A 17,358-nucleotide genomic window follows, 5' to 3' on the forward strand; every position below is an offset into this window, starting at 1 on the left:
ATTGCTTAAGGTATGATTTCTTAAAATCTCCAATCAAGGCCTTCCTTCTACAGTTGATTCTAATTTGGGAATCTGTCATTTTTAAAAGGAAATTTGAAATGGTCTTATCTACTATTTTATTTAATATGCCATTTTATGGATATCCTGCCTTAGGCTCATTTATTCATCTAATATAGAATACCTAAGCCTATATTTAAGGGGAAAAAATCCTGCTCTTGAACATTCTCTTTGATTTAATTGTATGTTTACTCTTTATGGTAAACATACAATTAGTCAGAGACTAATAAACACATTTTCTTGAAATCTTTTCCATTTCTTTTGTACTTTCTTCTGTTACAAAATAACCGAGAAGTATAAAATGATAATAAATTTACCTTTGAACATTTATATTCTGTGTCTTTTAGCCTGGGGCAACTTTAAGTAAAGGTTATTTCACTCTGGGTTTTGGTTTCCACTTGAAAATATTTTACTTGAGATTCTACCCTTTCATACAGAGACTTCAGTTTGATGCCATTCCCTATTAAGGCCCTTGGCTGGATGGGAGCATTGTGGAAATCTGCTCTTTAAGGGCTCCTCTAAAAAGCCATCATTTCAGGGTCTTTGGCTGCTCAAACAATGGGAGGTTCTCAAGGTTTTGTATTTTCAGAAAGAAATATGACAGTCTGAGAAAACACCTATAAAATGCATTAATCACATTCTAATTTTGTATACTTACTTATCACATTTCATTAAACAATTTCATGAGAAAATACGGGGTGTATTGTCAGACTGATAAATAGGTCATTGTTTGGCATTTGAGAGGTTGTAAGGTTAGGTTTACTTTAACTTTATAGGTTCCTCTGTTTTTTAAACATTTTTAGAAACAGGAATTGAAGTAAAACATACACATGAGAAAGTATACTTGAGTGTAGACCTTGAAAATTTTTCTCAGAGCAAATGCTCCTGTGTAACAAGCACCAGGTCAAAATATGCAATATTTTTGACACCCGAGAAGATTCACTCATGCATTTTACTGCTTCACTCCTTCCAAAATGTAACCACTCTTCTGACTTTTAAACCCATGGAACAATTTTGCCTGTTTTTGAAATCTAATTAAAAGAAATCATAGTAGGTATACTTTTGTGTCTCACTTCTTTGGCTCAAATCTCTTTCAGGGGATTGACATCCCATGTATTGTATATAGCTATCATTTGTCTATTTTCACCACTTTATAATATGCTGTCATGTGAATATACTACAGTCATTTCCAGTTTGGGCTACTACAAATTAAGCTGCTATGAACATTCTCTCTCTCTTTCTCTCTCCACATAAACATATGCACATACAACGCAGACACATACATGCATAGAAATGGCAATTATATCCCGCAGTACAAAACTATTGGGTTATAAGAATTATGCAGTTTTGCATTTAGTATATAATGCCAAACTATTTTCAATAGTTGTCTGAATTACATTTCTACCAGTTAGGAGTTCAAATTATTCCAAACCCTCACCTTCAGCATTATTAGCCCTTCTAATTTCAGCCATTTTTATGAATTTGTATTGGTTTCTCATTGCATTTTTTTAACTTGAATTTCCCTAATTACTGCTGAGGTTGAATTTTTTTTTACATTATTCTTTAATTTTTGAACATCCTCTTTTGTGAAGTTCCTGTTCAAATTTTCTGCCCATTTTTTGCTCATTCTGCAAAACCTAAAATTATTTTTTATTAAGATTTTATTTACTTGAGAGAGAGAGTGTGAGAGACAGAGCATGAGAGGGGAGGGGGTCAGAGGAAGAAGCAGACTCCCTGCTGAGCAGGGAGCCGGATGCGGGACTTGATCCTGGGACTCCAGGATCATGAAATGAGCCGAAGGCAGTCACTTAACAAACTGAGCCATCAAGGTGCCCCGCAAAACCTAAAATCATTAAAAATAAATAAACTATAGAGAAAAATCATAGGAGAAATCTGGAATGCTCAATAGTATAAAGGTATCAATTCTTCCCAAACTGATCTATAAATTTAACTCACTATTGATCACATTCCAAACAGATTTATATGGAAATTTAAAAGATGATGGGAAAATAAGGAGAGAAATACAATGGATCAGTATAACCAAGAAAACACAGAACAAGAAAAAAAGGGGAACCTAGTTTACCAGATACCAGGATGTATAAAACTGCAGTAATCTATAGGGCATGGTATTTGTGCATGTATAAAAAAAGAGAAAAATGGAACTGAACTAAAGTCAAAAACAGAACAATATTTGTACTGGGAAATTTTTATGACATACCTAGAATTAGAGAGCAATGAGTAAGTAAAATTCTTTTTAATAAATGGTGTTGTGACAATTAGATTCCAAATGAAAAAAAAAAAAAACAAACCACGAACCTGAATCTTAACCCATTCCTCATGCCAAATTCAATAATAAATTCTGGGTAAATATAGATTCAAATTCAAATGATAGAACAAAGAAGCCTATATAGATGAAAATAAATATAATAACATAATGGTTTTGGGTAGGTAAATATGTCTTTAAAAGGACACAACATTGTAATGTGAACATTTATAAAAATGACCTGTACCAGAACGAAGAATTTTGCTTTATCATTAAGTAAAAATATAACCCAAAGGCAGAAAATACCTTTGGAGTGCATAAATGAAGGATTCATATCCAGAACATACAACTCATAATTTTGATGAAGTTCAAGTTAATTTTTCTCTTTTTGAATCATGCCTTTGGTTTCACATCTAAGAAGAATTTGGTTATCCCAAAGTCACAGAGATTTTCTTTTATGGTTTCTCTGTTTTACTGCCAGAATTCCTTCTGGTCTTATATTGAAAACTGTGAAATTAATAATACAACATATATGGGAAAGCCAAAAATTCATAATAACCAGTATGTGGGGGCGAAAAACCTCTTATCAAACAAAATCTATGGCTACATTAATCTACTATTTTAAAAAAAGATCCAACAACGTATTGCTTAACATGATATTTTTTTTGGTGGAAATGGATCAACTACATCAAATAGACTGAATCCAATAATTATCTGAATTTTCTTCTGTCTTCCTTGCTTTCATATTTTATAATGGAATATGGGAAACTGAAAGGATTTTTCTTCATGTAAATTTTAATATCTCTAAACAATACTCTTTTTTTAAAGGTCTTATTTATTTATTTGACGCATAGAGAGCACAAACAGGGGAGCTGCAGGCAAAGGGAGAGAGAGAAACACTTTCTCACTGAGCAGGCAGCCTGATGCTGGGCTCGGTCCCAGCACCCTGGGATCATGACCTGAGCCAAAGGCAGCCAGCTACTTAGCCAACTGAGCCACCCAGATGCCCCTCTAAACAATATTCTTTATTTATGTGATATTGATCTTTCAAAAGGATCTATCAGACTAATATTGAGGCAAACATTTTATAGACCATCTTATTCTGTCTGCAATTCGAAATTCTTCCTGAAAATTTGAAAATAAACAGTTAATCACTTCAGAAAATAATTTAAAAAGTGTAATGTTTCTAGAAAGCAATTTTTCATAGATTAAATATGACAATACCCCTAAATTGATAAAATCAACCAAATGCTGCACAGCCTTCACTATCATTTTCCACGTGATGCCTTCTCTGTATCAGATGAGCTGAACAACATATACAGGAAAGCCAAGTACACATCATAACTCATCTATCACTGATGACGGTTATTTTAAGAGTATGTGAGCAAGGTATTTGAATTTATCCTTGAAGAAGAGATGCAATGTAATTAGGAAGCTACTAAGTGCCTGGTAAATGTATTGGTCGATTACAAAGATTGTAGGAAGCTGGTGAGAAAGGAGGGCTCCTCTAACACATTACGGCAGAGGGGAGGAATCTCAAAGTCACTCTAAGGAGACCAAACTCCTTTCATCATCATACTTATTTAAGTATAATTGTTGACTTTCTAATCCATACACATATTTTCATCTAGTTCAGCTAAATCAAACCTAGCAATAGGAAACAAATTTGCAGTTCTGTGAGTTGAAATAGTGATTGTTCTGTGTAACTTTCATACTTCGATGTGGTGTGTAATAAATGTTGCTTTAATTCAAACAAACCTTATCATCATCATGTCTGAACATACTTGATACATAAAAAATAATAGTCAGCCTAGTAAAGCCATTTGTTGCACAGAATACTTCTTTAAAAAACTGAGATTCGCCACTGGACTTAATCTGTCCTCCAAATGTAACCGCAAGTAAAATCTGAAAACAACACCGAGTGCCCTATCAGGTCTGAGTCATACCCTTCCCTGCCCCCTGTGGCTGCATACATTTATTTCCTGAATCATTTTAGCCACCAAGAGATGCACATGAACCAGAACACATACTCCAAAAAATCACTACTTTGATTTAAGTTTACTTGATTTAAGTCTCAAGAGAACTTGAGAAGCTTTCCTTGCTTTGGGGGAGCCAAAGCCCTCACTCAAACATTAAGCATGCTGTCTCATGGTATCCAGACTCTGTCCAGGCCTCCACTTACATTATTTTTCTGCAAGACTCGCAGTGCCTTGTTGACATTGTTCAGGGCGTGAACTCTTGTGGATCCTTTTTCTTTTGGCTGAAAGCAAAATGAAACAATGTTTACTGCCCAGCAGAGAGGGACAATCTACTAGAAATGAAACATTTATATATTTCACTTCAAAGTTTGTATATTTTAAATGAGCATAGGCTGTGAGGCATTGATATAATATACTTAAGTGCTTTGGGTTAATTGTCCTTGTCATAGGACTTTCTTAGCATGAATCAACCACTCCTCAAGAAAAATGATAGCATTTTCTTTTCCTCAAAAAAAGCTATTTGGTTATCATCTCTTCATTCCACAGCCCAGTTGGGGATTACTGCATGACCAGGAAAGAGAAACAACATTGCATAAGGACTTCTTAGTAAGGTAGTTAAGTGAGGTAATTTCCACACATTTAAGGAAAGTATAAAAGAGACTTGAGCATAGAATAATTATATAATGCCAAATAGGGTTAAAGGAAAACATTTCTGTCAACATTACCTTAAGTTGCCTTTATCACTGAAGCTCAAAACCTCAATCATCTTTTGTCCTCCAACCCTCACTCTCAACCCCCAAAATCCCATCTCATCCTATCATTTCTAAACTGACACTTGCATAGTACATTACAATATGCAGATTAACTCACTTATCCAGTTGTGGAGTTTTAGAAATTCTACCATTATGATGCCTGCCATATTGACTTCTGAAAAGAGATCTACATCTCAAGAAATTTTTAAGGGCACAATAAAGTACAGTTGGTCCTGACATTAATGTTTGATTTAGGAATTTTTGACTTTATAATGGTGCAAAAGTGATATGCATTCAGCAAAAACCATACTTCACATTTTGAATTTGGATCTTTTCCCAGGCTAGCAATATCCAGTGTTATACTCTGATGATGCTGGGCAGGGGCAGTCAGCCACAGCTACAAGTCAGCCATGAGATCATGAGGGTAAATGACCAATACACTTACAACCATTCCGTTTTTCACTGTCAGTACACTATTCAATACATTATAGGAGATAGTCAACACTTTGTTATAATACAAACTTCGTGTGAAATTGTTTTGCCCAACCATAGGCTAATGTAAGCATTATGAGCATGTTTAAGTTAGGCTAGGCTAAACTATGAAGTTCAGTAGATTATGTGTTATAAATGCATTGTCAATATAGGAAATTTTTAATCTGTGATGGATTTATAGAGATGTAACCCCATAGTAAGTCAAGTAAGTTCTGTATTATTAACTATAGAAATAATGTTGTATAGCAGATATCTGGAACTTATTCATTGTGCATAATTGAAATTTTACACCTGTTGACCAGCAACACCCCATTCTCCATATCTTGAGTTTAGTGTTCTTGTCGCAATAAAAATGAAATTAAACTTAAAAACTCGTGATGAATAAAAACCTTATTATAAAACATTCAGTAACAAAGATGCCAAACATTACAAGCAAATAACATCTATTAATTAGCATAAATTATGTGACTGAAAGATTTTACCTTCTAGTTCTGTGTATGATAGAATATCCCAAAATAAAAATAATATTGTAAGATTGTTTTATTCAGGAATATGTCTTGTATTGCTAGTTAAATCAGGAATTATTAAATTAGTGAATTTTATTAGATCTAGAAAAACTATACTGACTTAGTTTCTGGTTTCTCAGTAAATTCTCCTAAGGTTAATGTGAACTTTCTTATAAATAAGTCACATACCAGTTTTTGCCCTGTCAGGCCTTCCAGAAGGTCTAGGAGGCGTCTCCCATCCTGTAGGTCACTGAAGAGGTTCTCTATGTGCTGCTTCCCAAACTGAAATATGAAATACACCCAATTAAACAAAGCACTTTTCCAGTGATCCATTTCCATGATTATGCCTTTTAAAATTTAAAGCTATGTTTAAGAATATTTAATGTATCTAATTCTTCATCTGCCAAGAGCGAAGGATAAAAAGAGAACCTCCAAGTAAAAAACAAAAAGAATTTTAGCCATTCTGACTGGTGTGAGGTGATATCTCATTGTGGTTTTGATTTGTATTTCCCTGATGCCGAGTGACGTGGAGCACTTTTTCATGTGTCTGTTGGCCATCTGGATTGGGAGGGAGACAAACCATAAATGACTCTCAATCTCACAAAACAAACTGGGGGTTGCTGGGGGGAGGTGGGATTGGGAGAGGGGGAGCGGGCTATGGACATTGGGGAGGGGAGGCGAACCATAAGAGACTATGGACTCTGAAAAACAACCTGAGGGTTTTGAAGGGTCAGGGGTGGGAGGTTGGGGGAACAGGTGGTGGGTGATGGGGAGGGCACGTTTTGCATGGAGCACTGGGTGTTGTGCAAAAAGAATGAATACTGTTACGCTGAAAAAATTAATAAAAAGGGAAAAAAAAAAAACAAAAACAAAAAGAAAATATATCACCATTAGGTCAAATCTATTTAAGTATGTTTTTTAATAACCCGAGTTAGATATCTAATTAGTCTAATTAACTCAACTTTTTGAATGCTGATTCTATGAAGGAGAGAGAAGGAAACACACAGAGAAACAAAGACTACCTACAGTTTGTTCTGGGTAGATGCTTACAATTTAACTGTTTCCTGTATTTGTAATCATAATTGTAGAGGGTCCACCATCCTGCACCCCTAGAGCATGCTTTCTCTCAAAATACAATTTGGATATTGCCTCAAGATGATCCATTTTCATTATTGTCTGGCTCAGATGTTAGATATGATTTTAATTGAGTTGAAATACACCTGTGACATATTGGTGTCTATTTTTCTCAGTTCTTTACTTGGGAAAGAGTAATAACCACTCATATCATCTAGTATTTTGGTAGCAAATACTCATGAGAAACACTTCACTAAATGAGAGGATCTTACAATCTTTGTAATATAGCTGTGGGTTAGCATTCTCATCTCACGGATGAGACAAAGAGGTTGAACATGTGGCTCTTTGCAACAAAACTAGAAGACGGTAAAGCCCAAATGTCGTCCCAGAACTATCTAACCCCAGAGAGCTGGTTCTTCCTAGATTATCATGCTGCTTCCAAGGCTTTTTCCTCCTCCCATCTGAGTATCTTTCAAATATTTTATTTCTTCTGTCATGCCCCCAAATATTTTCTTTTTCTGGTTGAAAGCCTACAATCCCTCCACATGAAATCATTCACAACTCTTTCATCACCCAGGTCCTCTGGAAAGTCCTAATTTATCAGTGACAGATGTTTATTGAGCACCAGTAAACCTGAGCTAAGTGCTGAAGCATACACTGGTAAATCAAACAGACATGCCCCCAGCCCTTGTGCATCTTTTGAGTCCAGCACAGAAAAGAAATATTCTCAAAAGACAATACTACACAGAAGCAGTAACAGGGACCTAGGTGCATATAACTGTGGGAACTCCCATAGTATGGGGACAAGGAAATACTGTCCCTAAACTATCAGAGGATGGGACTGACATTAGTTTTCAGATGCTAATTGAACCAACATTGGGTTGGTCTCATGCATTCCTCGATCACCTGCAAACTTTGCATTTCAGCCAGGTCAAGAGAAATAAAGAAGAGCCTTGGTTTCCAGGAAGAGGGCATCCCTGAAGCTTCCAAGATTGAAAACAGGATTCCTGCTCTCCATACAGCCACATAGCCATGTCCATCACAAGTCCTGTCAATGTCTAGGTGTTCCACCTGATGAAAACACAGACCTGTGCAAAAAGGCCACCAGTCCTTCTATGGCCAGCTTTGAAAATTGAGCCATATATATGCTTGGACAAAGGTAACTACAAGTTATTCCTCAGAAATTCTACTCTAATTGTTCTGCTTAAAAGTTCCTGGGGAAAAAGAAGACAACACACAATATGAATATGTAAAAACACCTTTACTACACATAATGTACAAATAAATCTCAAAACAGCATCCATTTTTTATGAAACTTTAAGGAACGATTTCTACCAATAAGAAGATGAATGCATGCATTATAATTCTGTCAAGAACCTCATGTATAACATGGAATCACTTGGCATTTCGAGGGGTGATATTAAGGTTTCACTTTCAAATTGGTTCAAAGTCTACAGTGCCTTGAAAATGCTATTCTCTTTTGTTTTGTTTTGTTTCGTCCGGGAGCAAAATTTTACAGATACATTTGAGAAGCAAGTGGCTTCTAAACTTCTCGCCAAAAAAATATTACACACTGAAATGTGTCAAGTTTTAAAGAAAATAGTGTTAGCTGACAGAGATACTTGTTCTTGGTAAAAATATATATCTGGAATGGATAGATAGATAGATAGATAGATAGATACATACATACATACATACATACATACATAACAAAATCTGTCAAACCAGGAAGGATGTGGGTGGCAAAATGGTCATTCAAGAAGAGCACAGATAGAGAAAGAAATGAGTACTGGGCCACAGATTAAAGCATGAACCTCAAAGCCATAGGGATCATCTAGCATCCAAGACACAAGGACTATAAAGCTTATGCTTTGGGGCAAGGAGTCTAGACAATTGTCAACAAGGAAAACAGGTCAATGTATTTTATAACTCTTTCTTTTAACATGGAATCAAACAAAATGGAGAGGGAGTAAAGAACTGTAGGCTAATCAGAGGCCTCCAGGCACATCTATTTGTGATACTTAGAAAGCAATGAGGGAATGGCAAAAATGTTCCTTTGTACAATCAACAATATATTAAAATATCGTAACTGAAATCCAATTTCTATTTGTTATACTTGCATTCTTTAATAGAATGCTTCTCAGAACGTTCCATCAAAGCATCCTTCTAACACATGAGACTGAATGAATTTACTGCAGGTCTGGCAGTATAAATTAGGCAGTGACAGAAGGTTCAAAATATCTGTGAACCCATACATTTTTAAATTTTTTTATATTAATATATAGTGTATTATCAGTTTCAGAGGTCGATTTCAGTAATTCATCAGTCTTATATAACACCCAGTGCTCATTACATCACGTGCCCTCCTTAATGTCCATCACCCAGTTATTACCTCCTCCTACCTCCTTCCCCTCCTCAAACCCTCCATTTACGCATATGTTTTATGTTACAAATTCATGGAAATGTTGCCTTCATCTCTTAATGAATGTTTTATTTTTTAAAAGATTTTATTTATTTATTTGAGAGAGAGAAAATGAGAGAGAGAGCACAAGAGCGGGGAGTGTCCGAGGGAGAAGCAGACTCCCCGCCAAGCAGGAAACCTGACAAGGGACTTGATCCCGGGACTCCAGGATCATGACCTGAGCTGAAGGCAGTTGCCCAACCAAGTGAGCCACCTAGGCACTTTGAATGTTTTTTTTTTAAGTATTTTCAAGCACTTATGAGTGAAATTTCCCCTCCTAGGTCCAATTAAAGTGATACTCAGTGAAATGTAGAATATTTAGCCTATAACGTCACGGATCTTTAGGCACTCTGTCTTTTTCTTCCAGTGGTATGAAGACCCAGGGAAAGCAAAACATCTCATTTCTCATGGATGGTTTTCTTTTCTCTCCTAGATTCAAATCCTCATGCCATAACGTTATAGTTATGATATAGCAAAAGTAGCACACCTTTGAGAGGCAGAAAGAGCTGACTTTTATTTTATTTTATTTTCCTTTTTTTAATTTAAATTCAATTAGCATATGACATATTATTTGTTTCAGTGTTACAGGTCTGTAATTCATCAGTCTTATGTAATGCCCAGTGCTCATTACCACACACACCCTGACTTTTAAACTGGAGTCTTCCATTCATTAGCTGCACTCAGGCAAGTGACTTACCTTTTCTGAGGCACAATGTACTCTAGTAAAATGGGGATCGAAATAATACCAGTTCAGAGCACTCCTCGGAGGTTTAAATGAAACAGTGTAGGTGTGCTGATAACCTTGGGAAATAGTAGGCACTCAATTAATATAGGATTTGAGGGGGGGGTTATTCTATTACTCTTTGACTTCTCTTTCTCTGGCCAAATTCTAGATATAGATACAATTATGGTACCTTATTGAATCTACTAGAAAGTGCAGAGCTCACATATAGTGTGTTCTGTTTTGTTTTACTTTGGTACCCCTGTAAGAGTGAAAAGTCAAAGGAAGAAGATGTCACTCCATATTCAATTACTTACATGCTGGTAAACATAGATGGCACTCAAAGGCTTCAAGCTCTTTCTCTTTTTTTCTTGTTCTTTGGGTTACTTTCCATTAAGTCCTCTTTTGTTTATGCCCTTTTTCAACTTCTACATGTACCATGCCTTTTTGTTGCAAGTGATGTTTATGTCATGAAAACAGTAATATTTCCTTAAAATTCCCTATCTTTAACGGTTTTCTTTTCAAGTATATGAAAATTATTTTGTGAAACATACAAAACATTAAGCCCCTTTTGGGCCACACGACCCTGTGGCTCTCCGTCTTCAGTCCCTTTCATGACTAATATTTTCCTTAAGAAGTAAACTTCTGATATTACTCAGCAGTTTACTGCATTCACTTACATGTTGTCATCTTCCCTGCTTACCTAAATAACAAGATTAAAGGACTGTAAAATGAGATAATGATGCTTCCTGATCATTGCCCATATGATATAAAGAAATACAGAGGCATAGACAAGGTTCAAAAGAAAAAAAATCAGATAGGTTGATTGGTAAGTGAGGGAAACAGAGTGAAAAAATCAAAGTGAGAATAAATTAAAAGGGACAGAAATGCCTTTGTGAAAATATTTAAATAACTTCTGATTCTTCAGAGTTGTATCAATTTCTCAACCTCAAAATACATAGGGATCAATAAAATATTCCAATAATAGGTAAAGAGCACAGGAGTTATTTAGCAAGACCTTCTGGTTTCACAAAGGTCAGCCTCTGGACAACTCTGTTGCTCAGAAAGTCAAGACACTTCTCTGTGATTACAAATCTTTAGATACTAGAAACACCAGAAAGCACTGGAAACACCAAAAATAATTCAAAACATAATAGTGGTTACTGCTGACCTGCTCCCATAAAATTACTGCAACCCATTACAGTAAAAATTGGCAGTTTTCATAGATGACTATTTTATTAGGTATGGATTATAAAAAGTATTTTATAAGAGAACTTTATTGAGGTATACTATACACACAGGGAAGTACATATATCTTAAGAGTTAGCCCAATTAGGTTTTACAAACTGAACACATTAATATTTTCACCACCTAGATGGAGAAATAAAATATGACCAGCATCCAAGGAGCTTCCTCACACCCCCTTCTGTATACTAGTCCCTTCAATAATGATCACTATATTGACTTATAGTATGAGAGATAAATTTTGCCTTGAAAGTAGTCCCTTAAAAACAGAAAAATAATGTTGGTTTGGTGTTTTATTTTAGTTGATTGAAAGACATCAGGTTAAGGCAGAGGGAATTTGGAAAGGAAAGAAAAAAAGTTGCACTGATTAAATTTATTTTACAAAGCACAAAAAGAGTATGATGCAGTGAATAAAAAGGTTTACACTCTACCCAGAATGTCTTGGTTCAAATTCCAGTTCTGTCACATTCTAGTTGTGTGATATTGCGCAAGTAACTTGACCTTTCTTTGCCTTACCTTTTCATCTACAAAACGAGGAAACACTATTACTTAACTTGTGGTAGCGCTGTGAAGATTGATTGATTGTTTAATTTTTAATTATTTATTTTTTTCAATTTTATTTTATTTTTTCAGTGTTCCAAGATTCATTGTTCATGCACCACACCCAGTGCTCTATGCAATACGTGCCCTCCATATACCCACCACCAGGCTCTCCCATCCCCCCAACCTCCTCCTCTCCAAAACCCTCAGTTTGTTTCTCAAAGTCCACAGTCTCTCATGGTTCCTTTCCCCCTCTGATTTCCCCCAACTCTCTTCTCCTCTCCTTCACCCAATGTCCTCCATGTTATTCCTTATGCTCTACAAATAACCAAAACCATATGATAAATGACTCTCTCTGCTTGACTTATTTCACTCAGCATAATCTCCTCCAGTCCCGTCCATGTTGATACAAATTTGAGTATTCATCTTTTCAGATGGAGGCATAATACTCCATTGTATATATGGACTATATCTTTTTTATCCATTTGTCCATTGAAGGGCATCTTGGCTCTTTCCACAGTTTGGCGACTGTGGCCATTGCTGCTATGAATGTTGGGGTACAGATGTCCCTTCTTTTCACTATGTCTGTATCTTTGGGGTAAATACCCAGTAGTGCAATTGCAGGGTCATAGGGTAGCTCTATTTTTAATTTCTTAAGGAATCTCCACACTGTTTTCCAAAGTGGCTGCTGTGAAGATTTAAACGCACTTAGAATATTGCTTTGTTTGTAAGATACACTCAATCAACGTTAGCTATCATGAATTCATCCCCAAATACTTAAGCCAAATAATCCATATTTACCATACTTCTCCTTATAAATTTTGCCTCAAAGTAAAACAGAAAGGATCAACTTCAAAGTATTAGTATGGGTTTGAATGGGTTCATGATTATAAGGTGTCCAACATGTTGCCTGGCATAGAAAATGTTTAATCAAGTTTAATAACATTCCTTGCTTCCTCTTTCCTCTTAAATGTCATCACCTGGAGGTGAAAAACAGACTTTCTTTTAAGGGTGCCAGGGTCCTAGCAGGATTTTTGTAACTTGACAAGACTTTAATAAGGGACAATTTGCAAAGATGAAGGGAGGGTACAAAGAGTCCACCAGAACTGGTAGTAGAGGATGGCTATTATCACTCCTAGACTCAAGATTGGAGAGGAAGAGTGATTAGTGTTCCCTGAACAAAGTAAAAGCCAAGAAGGTCACCAGACGGGAGCTTTGACAGTGGGCTAATGAATGCAGCCATCCTGCAATTAATAAACTCCCTGATTTTTCTTTCTTCTTTCCCTGGGACCTTCTGTAAATGCTTCCATTAGTCAAATCCAACTGGAAGTCAGAGGGCATGAAAGTCTGCTGATATGGTTCACAAAGGTCAACCTCCCAGGGTAGAAAAAGGTGAAGAGTGGACCCAGAGGGATAAACCAAAGACTTATAACACCCAAGACAGGGAAACAAACTTTCTTTGACCCAATAGATCAATGTCAGGGATGCCCACATCAGAAAATAAATGAAGACCCAAGGGTTTCTCCCCACTCCTCCTATATTATTTCTGTCATTGATAATGCCATATCAAAGGGCCAAATGTATCAGTGAGACATTTTATCTTCTATAATATTGGTATCAAAGTGCTAGAATATTTTGTGGGCTTTAACAGATGAAAATAAACATATATTATTCATTATTCCTTAGCATCAAATAGTTTTAAAGACTTAAATATACCAGGAAAAGCACAAAAATCTGGGCTACAAAGATAATCAAGAAAAATCCAAGTTATTACTTGGGGATAAGAAGTACTCAAGAACTAAGTTTGATAATATAATAGGTTTGCAGTGTCTCCAGATATAAAATGCTATTTGGTAGTAGGTCTTCATAAAAGATAATCACTAGGACCCAATGTGTATATTACACTATTAAGTACACGAGAGAAGTTTCAACCAGATTGTACATTAGAACTTTCTACAGGAGCCACAACAATAGTTAATGAAAATCAAGTCATTAGCTGTAAATGGTCTGTTAGAAACCCAAACATAAAGTGTGCATAACCGAAAGTTAGCATAGTTTGTTGTCTGATCAAGTCTATCTTTAACATGCTGTGCAATAAAACTGAATTCCTAAACTAGGCTTAAGTTTTCTCAGTCTGTAATTAGATAGGTCAGTACTAATTCAATTACAAGGTATTCTGAAACAAAAATTAGTATAATTATGGTAAGTAATCTTCTATCTTACATTTCTAGACATAACTTTAATTCACACATAGTTATTTTAAAATATATGGAAACATTACAAACTATGATTATAGCTAATTATTTTAAACCATCTTTATTTTTTAAAATTTATTATTGAAGTATAATTAACATACAATGGTATACTAGTTTCAAATGTATAACATACTGATTTGACAACTCTGTACATTGCTATATTACTCACAATAGGTATAATCACCATCTGCCATCATACAACATTGCTACACTAGTATTGTCTATATTCCCTACACTGTAGTTTTTATCTTGGTGACTAATTCATTATATAACTAGAAGTTTGTACTTCTTAATCCTGCCCATCTATTTCATCCAACCCCCTCCCCAACACCCACCTCCCTTCTGGCAACTATCAGTTTGTCCTCTGTATTTAAGAATCTCTTTGGGTTTTTGTTTGTTTTGTTTTTTAGATTCCATGTGTAAGGGAGATCATATGGTATTTGTCTTTCTCTGTCTGACTTATTTCATTTAGCATAACACCCTCTAGATTCATCCATGTTGTCACAAATGTCAAGATTTCATTCTTCTATCACCTTTAAATATGTCCCAAACATTTAAGAAAAAGAGTGAGAGAAAGAGAACGTAAGTGTGGTAAGGGGCAGAGAGAGAAACAGAATCCCCACTGAGCAGGGAGCCTGATATGGGGCTTGATCCAGGACTCTGGGACAATGACCTGAGCTGAAGACAGTCATTTAACGAACTGAGTCACACAGGCGCCCCAGAGATTGGTTACATTCTATCCCAACAGTAGCTTTTGTGACAGAGAAAGCACAGTATAAGGTTTCCAAGAGGAAGTACTTCATTTCAACGCATCTAAATAACACCCTGAGCCTTCATAAAAGAAAAAAAAATGCTGTGATAATGGACATGCTCACTAGAGAAATGCCAACTGTTGGCACTTAGCAAAATATGGAGGAAGAAAGGACTATTCAGGCTTGTTTGGATCCAGTGGGAAGAGACCTCTGTCAAAGGGCACCTGAAGATGCTTTTAATTAACAAGTGCAAAACTCATTTATAAAATCAACATTTTTATAAATTCTCAATTACACTACAATGCAATTGTGTGGACAATTTCATGACAGGATACAGCTTCTTCCTAATCATTTCCTTCCCCTACCCACTAGGAAGTTAGCCTGGGACAATTTATTCTCTCTTCTTTTATGGCTGAGGAGGGTCTGCCTATAGGCAGTGCCAAATCAAGGGAAATGGAGATCCACAGGAAGGACAAAGGTCACATAGGGCAGGATATTTAAATATGAGCTTCTGTCCCCACTATACCTCTATTTCCTTCTAATAGTTTGAATCATGTGAACTTTTAATTCTGCATTCGCATATGGTTGAAATTGTCAATTTTATACAATTCAACATCCTATGTATTAGAAAAACATGAGCAATAAACATTAAGTGCTTGATTTACATCAGTCCCAATTCCATGCACTATACATGGCTTATTTTCATTGTCATAACAATAAATTAAAAAATCATTCCCATTTTATAGATGACAAAGCTGAGGCACAGGGAATGTAAATAACTTGACTAAAGCCACAAAGTGAAAAAGTGGGAACTACACACCCAAACTCAAGCAGTCTATCTCCAGTTTTCCTAACCATTTTCTGCATAACCGCTGTTTGAGCTGGGCTGCTTTGACCATCATGCCATTCAGGGTCATTGTTAGATAAATTTTACTTGCTCATTTTCATAATCTCTTTCAATATAGTAGGGATAATTTAACTAATTGATTCTTTTTCTTTCCTCTGAGGTTTCTGAAGGTCAGATGCAGTTATATAACCTACAAACAAAATTGCTTCTAATTTTAAGTTGAATTAGTAATTGAAGGATAATAATACAGTGATAATTCTACATATGTACATTAGGAAAATTCTTCAATGTCCTAAGATTTTACTGTTATATCACTCTTTTGGAAGGAGTTCTATTAACTCCTTCAGGAATCCAATATGTTAGGCATGGGGTTCCTCAATAAATCTGGTAAAATACTGCACCAGAGCCCTAAACAAGGTTTTTTTTTTTTTTTTTTTTAAGATTTATTTATATTATTTTTAGAGACAGAGAAAGAAAGCAGGGTATAGGGGGTGGGCAGAGGGAGAGGGAGAGACAGAGACAGAAAGAGAGAGAGAGCCCAAGCAGACTCCCCACTGAGGGCAAAGCCCAGCACAGGGCTTGATCCCATGACCCTGAGATCATGATCTGAGCAATACCAATGGTTTTATGCTCAATAGACTGAACCACCCAGGTGCCCCAAAACAGGTTTTTAGATTGAAAAATTTACTCTGACATATGTAGAAAAGATAGCTTTTTAATGTTAATTAAATTAAAATAAAAAAGCGATACATCACCCCAAAAACCTAGAAAGCTACAAATCAAAATATAGATATATTTAAAGCAAGCCTTAAGGTTGATGAGGACTAACTGAGCTCATAGGAAACATAGAAAAAGTTTTACTTGTGCATGTCATGCAGTTATTTCTTGAGTAAGTCTCTCAAACAAGCTAGTCACTTACTTAAAGTCTTCCATGTGAGATCCATGCAGTTGCATGTTAAAGAATATAGCACCTGGGGCCAAATAGGCCTTTAATTTATTGCCGTTCTTTTTCCAACTGTGTGAACTTGAATAAATCTTTGATAATTTGCTTATTTTCCTTCTGTATCAAAGGAAGAGGGTAGTTAAAGTATGCGACTAAATTCAATAGGTATTATTTAAATCCATTATATTGTTCCAGGTGCTTAATAATTGGGAAGATAAAAGATAAAAAAGCTACTGCCATTGTTTTCACAGGTTTAGCCACAGTCAGGAAGGAGGTTTGAACCTAATCAAATATAATTATAGCATCATGCTACAACCCTGCCAATAGTGGTATTGCAAATATGGTGTCAGCACAAATAAGAGAGATGTCATTGTCACCTGAGAGACTGACAGCAACAGAAGCCCTTGAATTGAATTTACAAGGTTAAACAAGAAATCAACAGGTAGATGTGGAAAGAAGAAGAGCATGCCA

The 17,358-nt window shown here is 35.8% G+C and overlaps 1 protein-coding gene across 9 annotated transcripts in view; it reads right to left on the reverse strand.

The window, feature by feature from the left end:
* Positions 1-17,358, reverse strand: part of DMD (dystrophin) — a 2,324,635-nt gene that overhangs the window by 1,778,174 nt on the left and 529,103 nt on the right. For all 9 annotated transcript variants that reach the window (XM_045994540.1, XM_045994546.1, XM_045994545.1 and 6 more), the window contains exons 3-4: positions 6,239-6,331; positions 4,503-4,580 (exon numbers count right to left, since the gene is read on the reverse strand). In XM_045994540.1, coding sequence (XP_045850496.1) covers positions 4,503-4,580; positions 6,239-6,331 — 171 coding nt within the window. The remainder of the gene's footprint in view (positions 1-4,502; positions 4,581-6,238; positions 6,332-17,358) is intronic.

This window comes from Meles meles, chromosome X, assembly GCF_922984935.1.
Source record: "Meles meles chromosome X, mMelMel3.1 paternal haplotype, whole genome shotgun sequence".
Classification (NCBI taxonomy): domain Eukaryota; kingdom Metazoa; phylum Chordata; class Mammalia; order Carnivora; family Mustelidae; genus Meles; species Meles meles.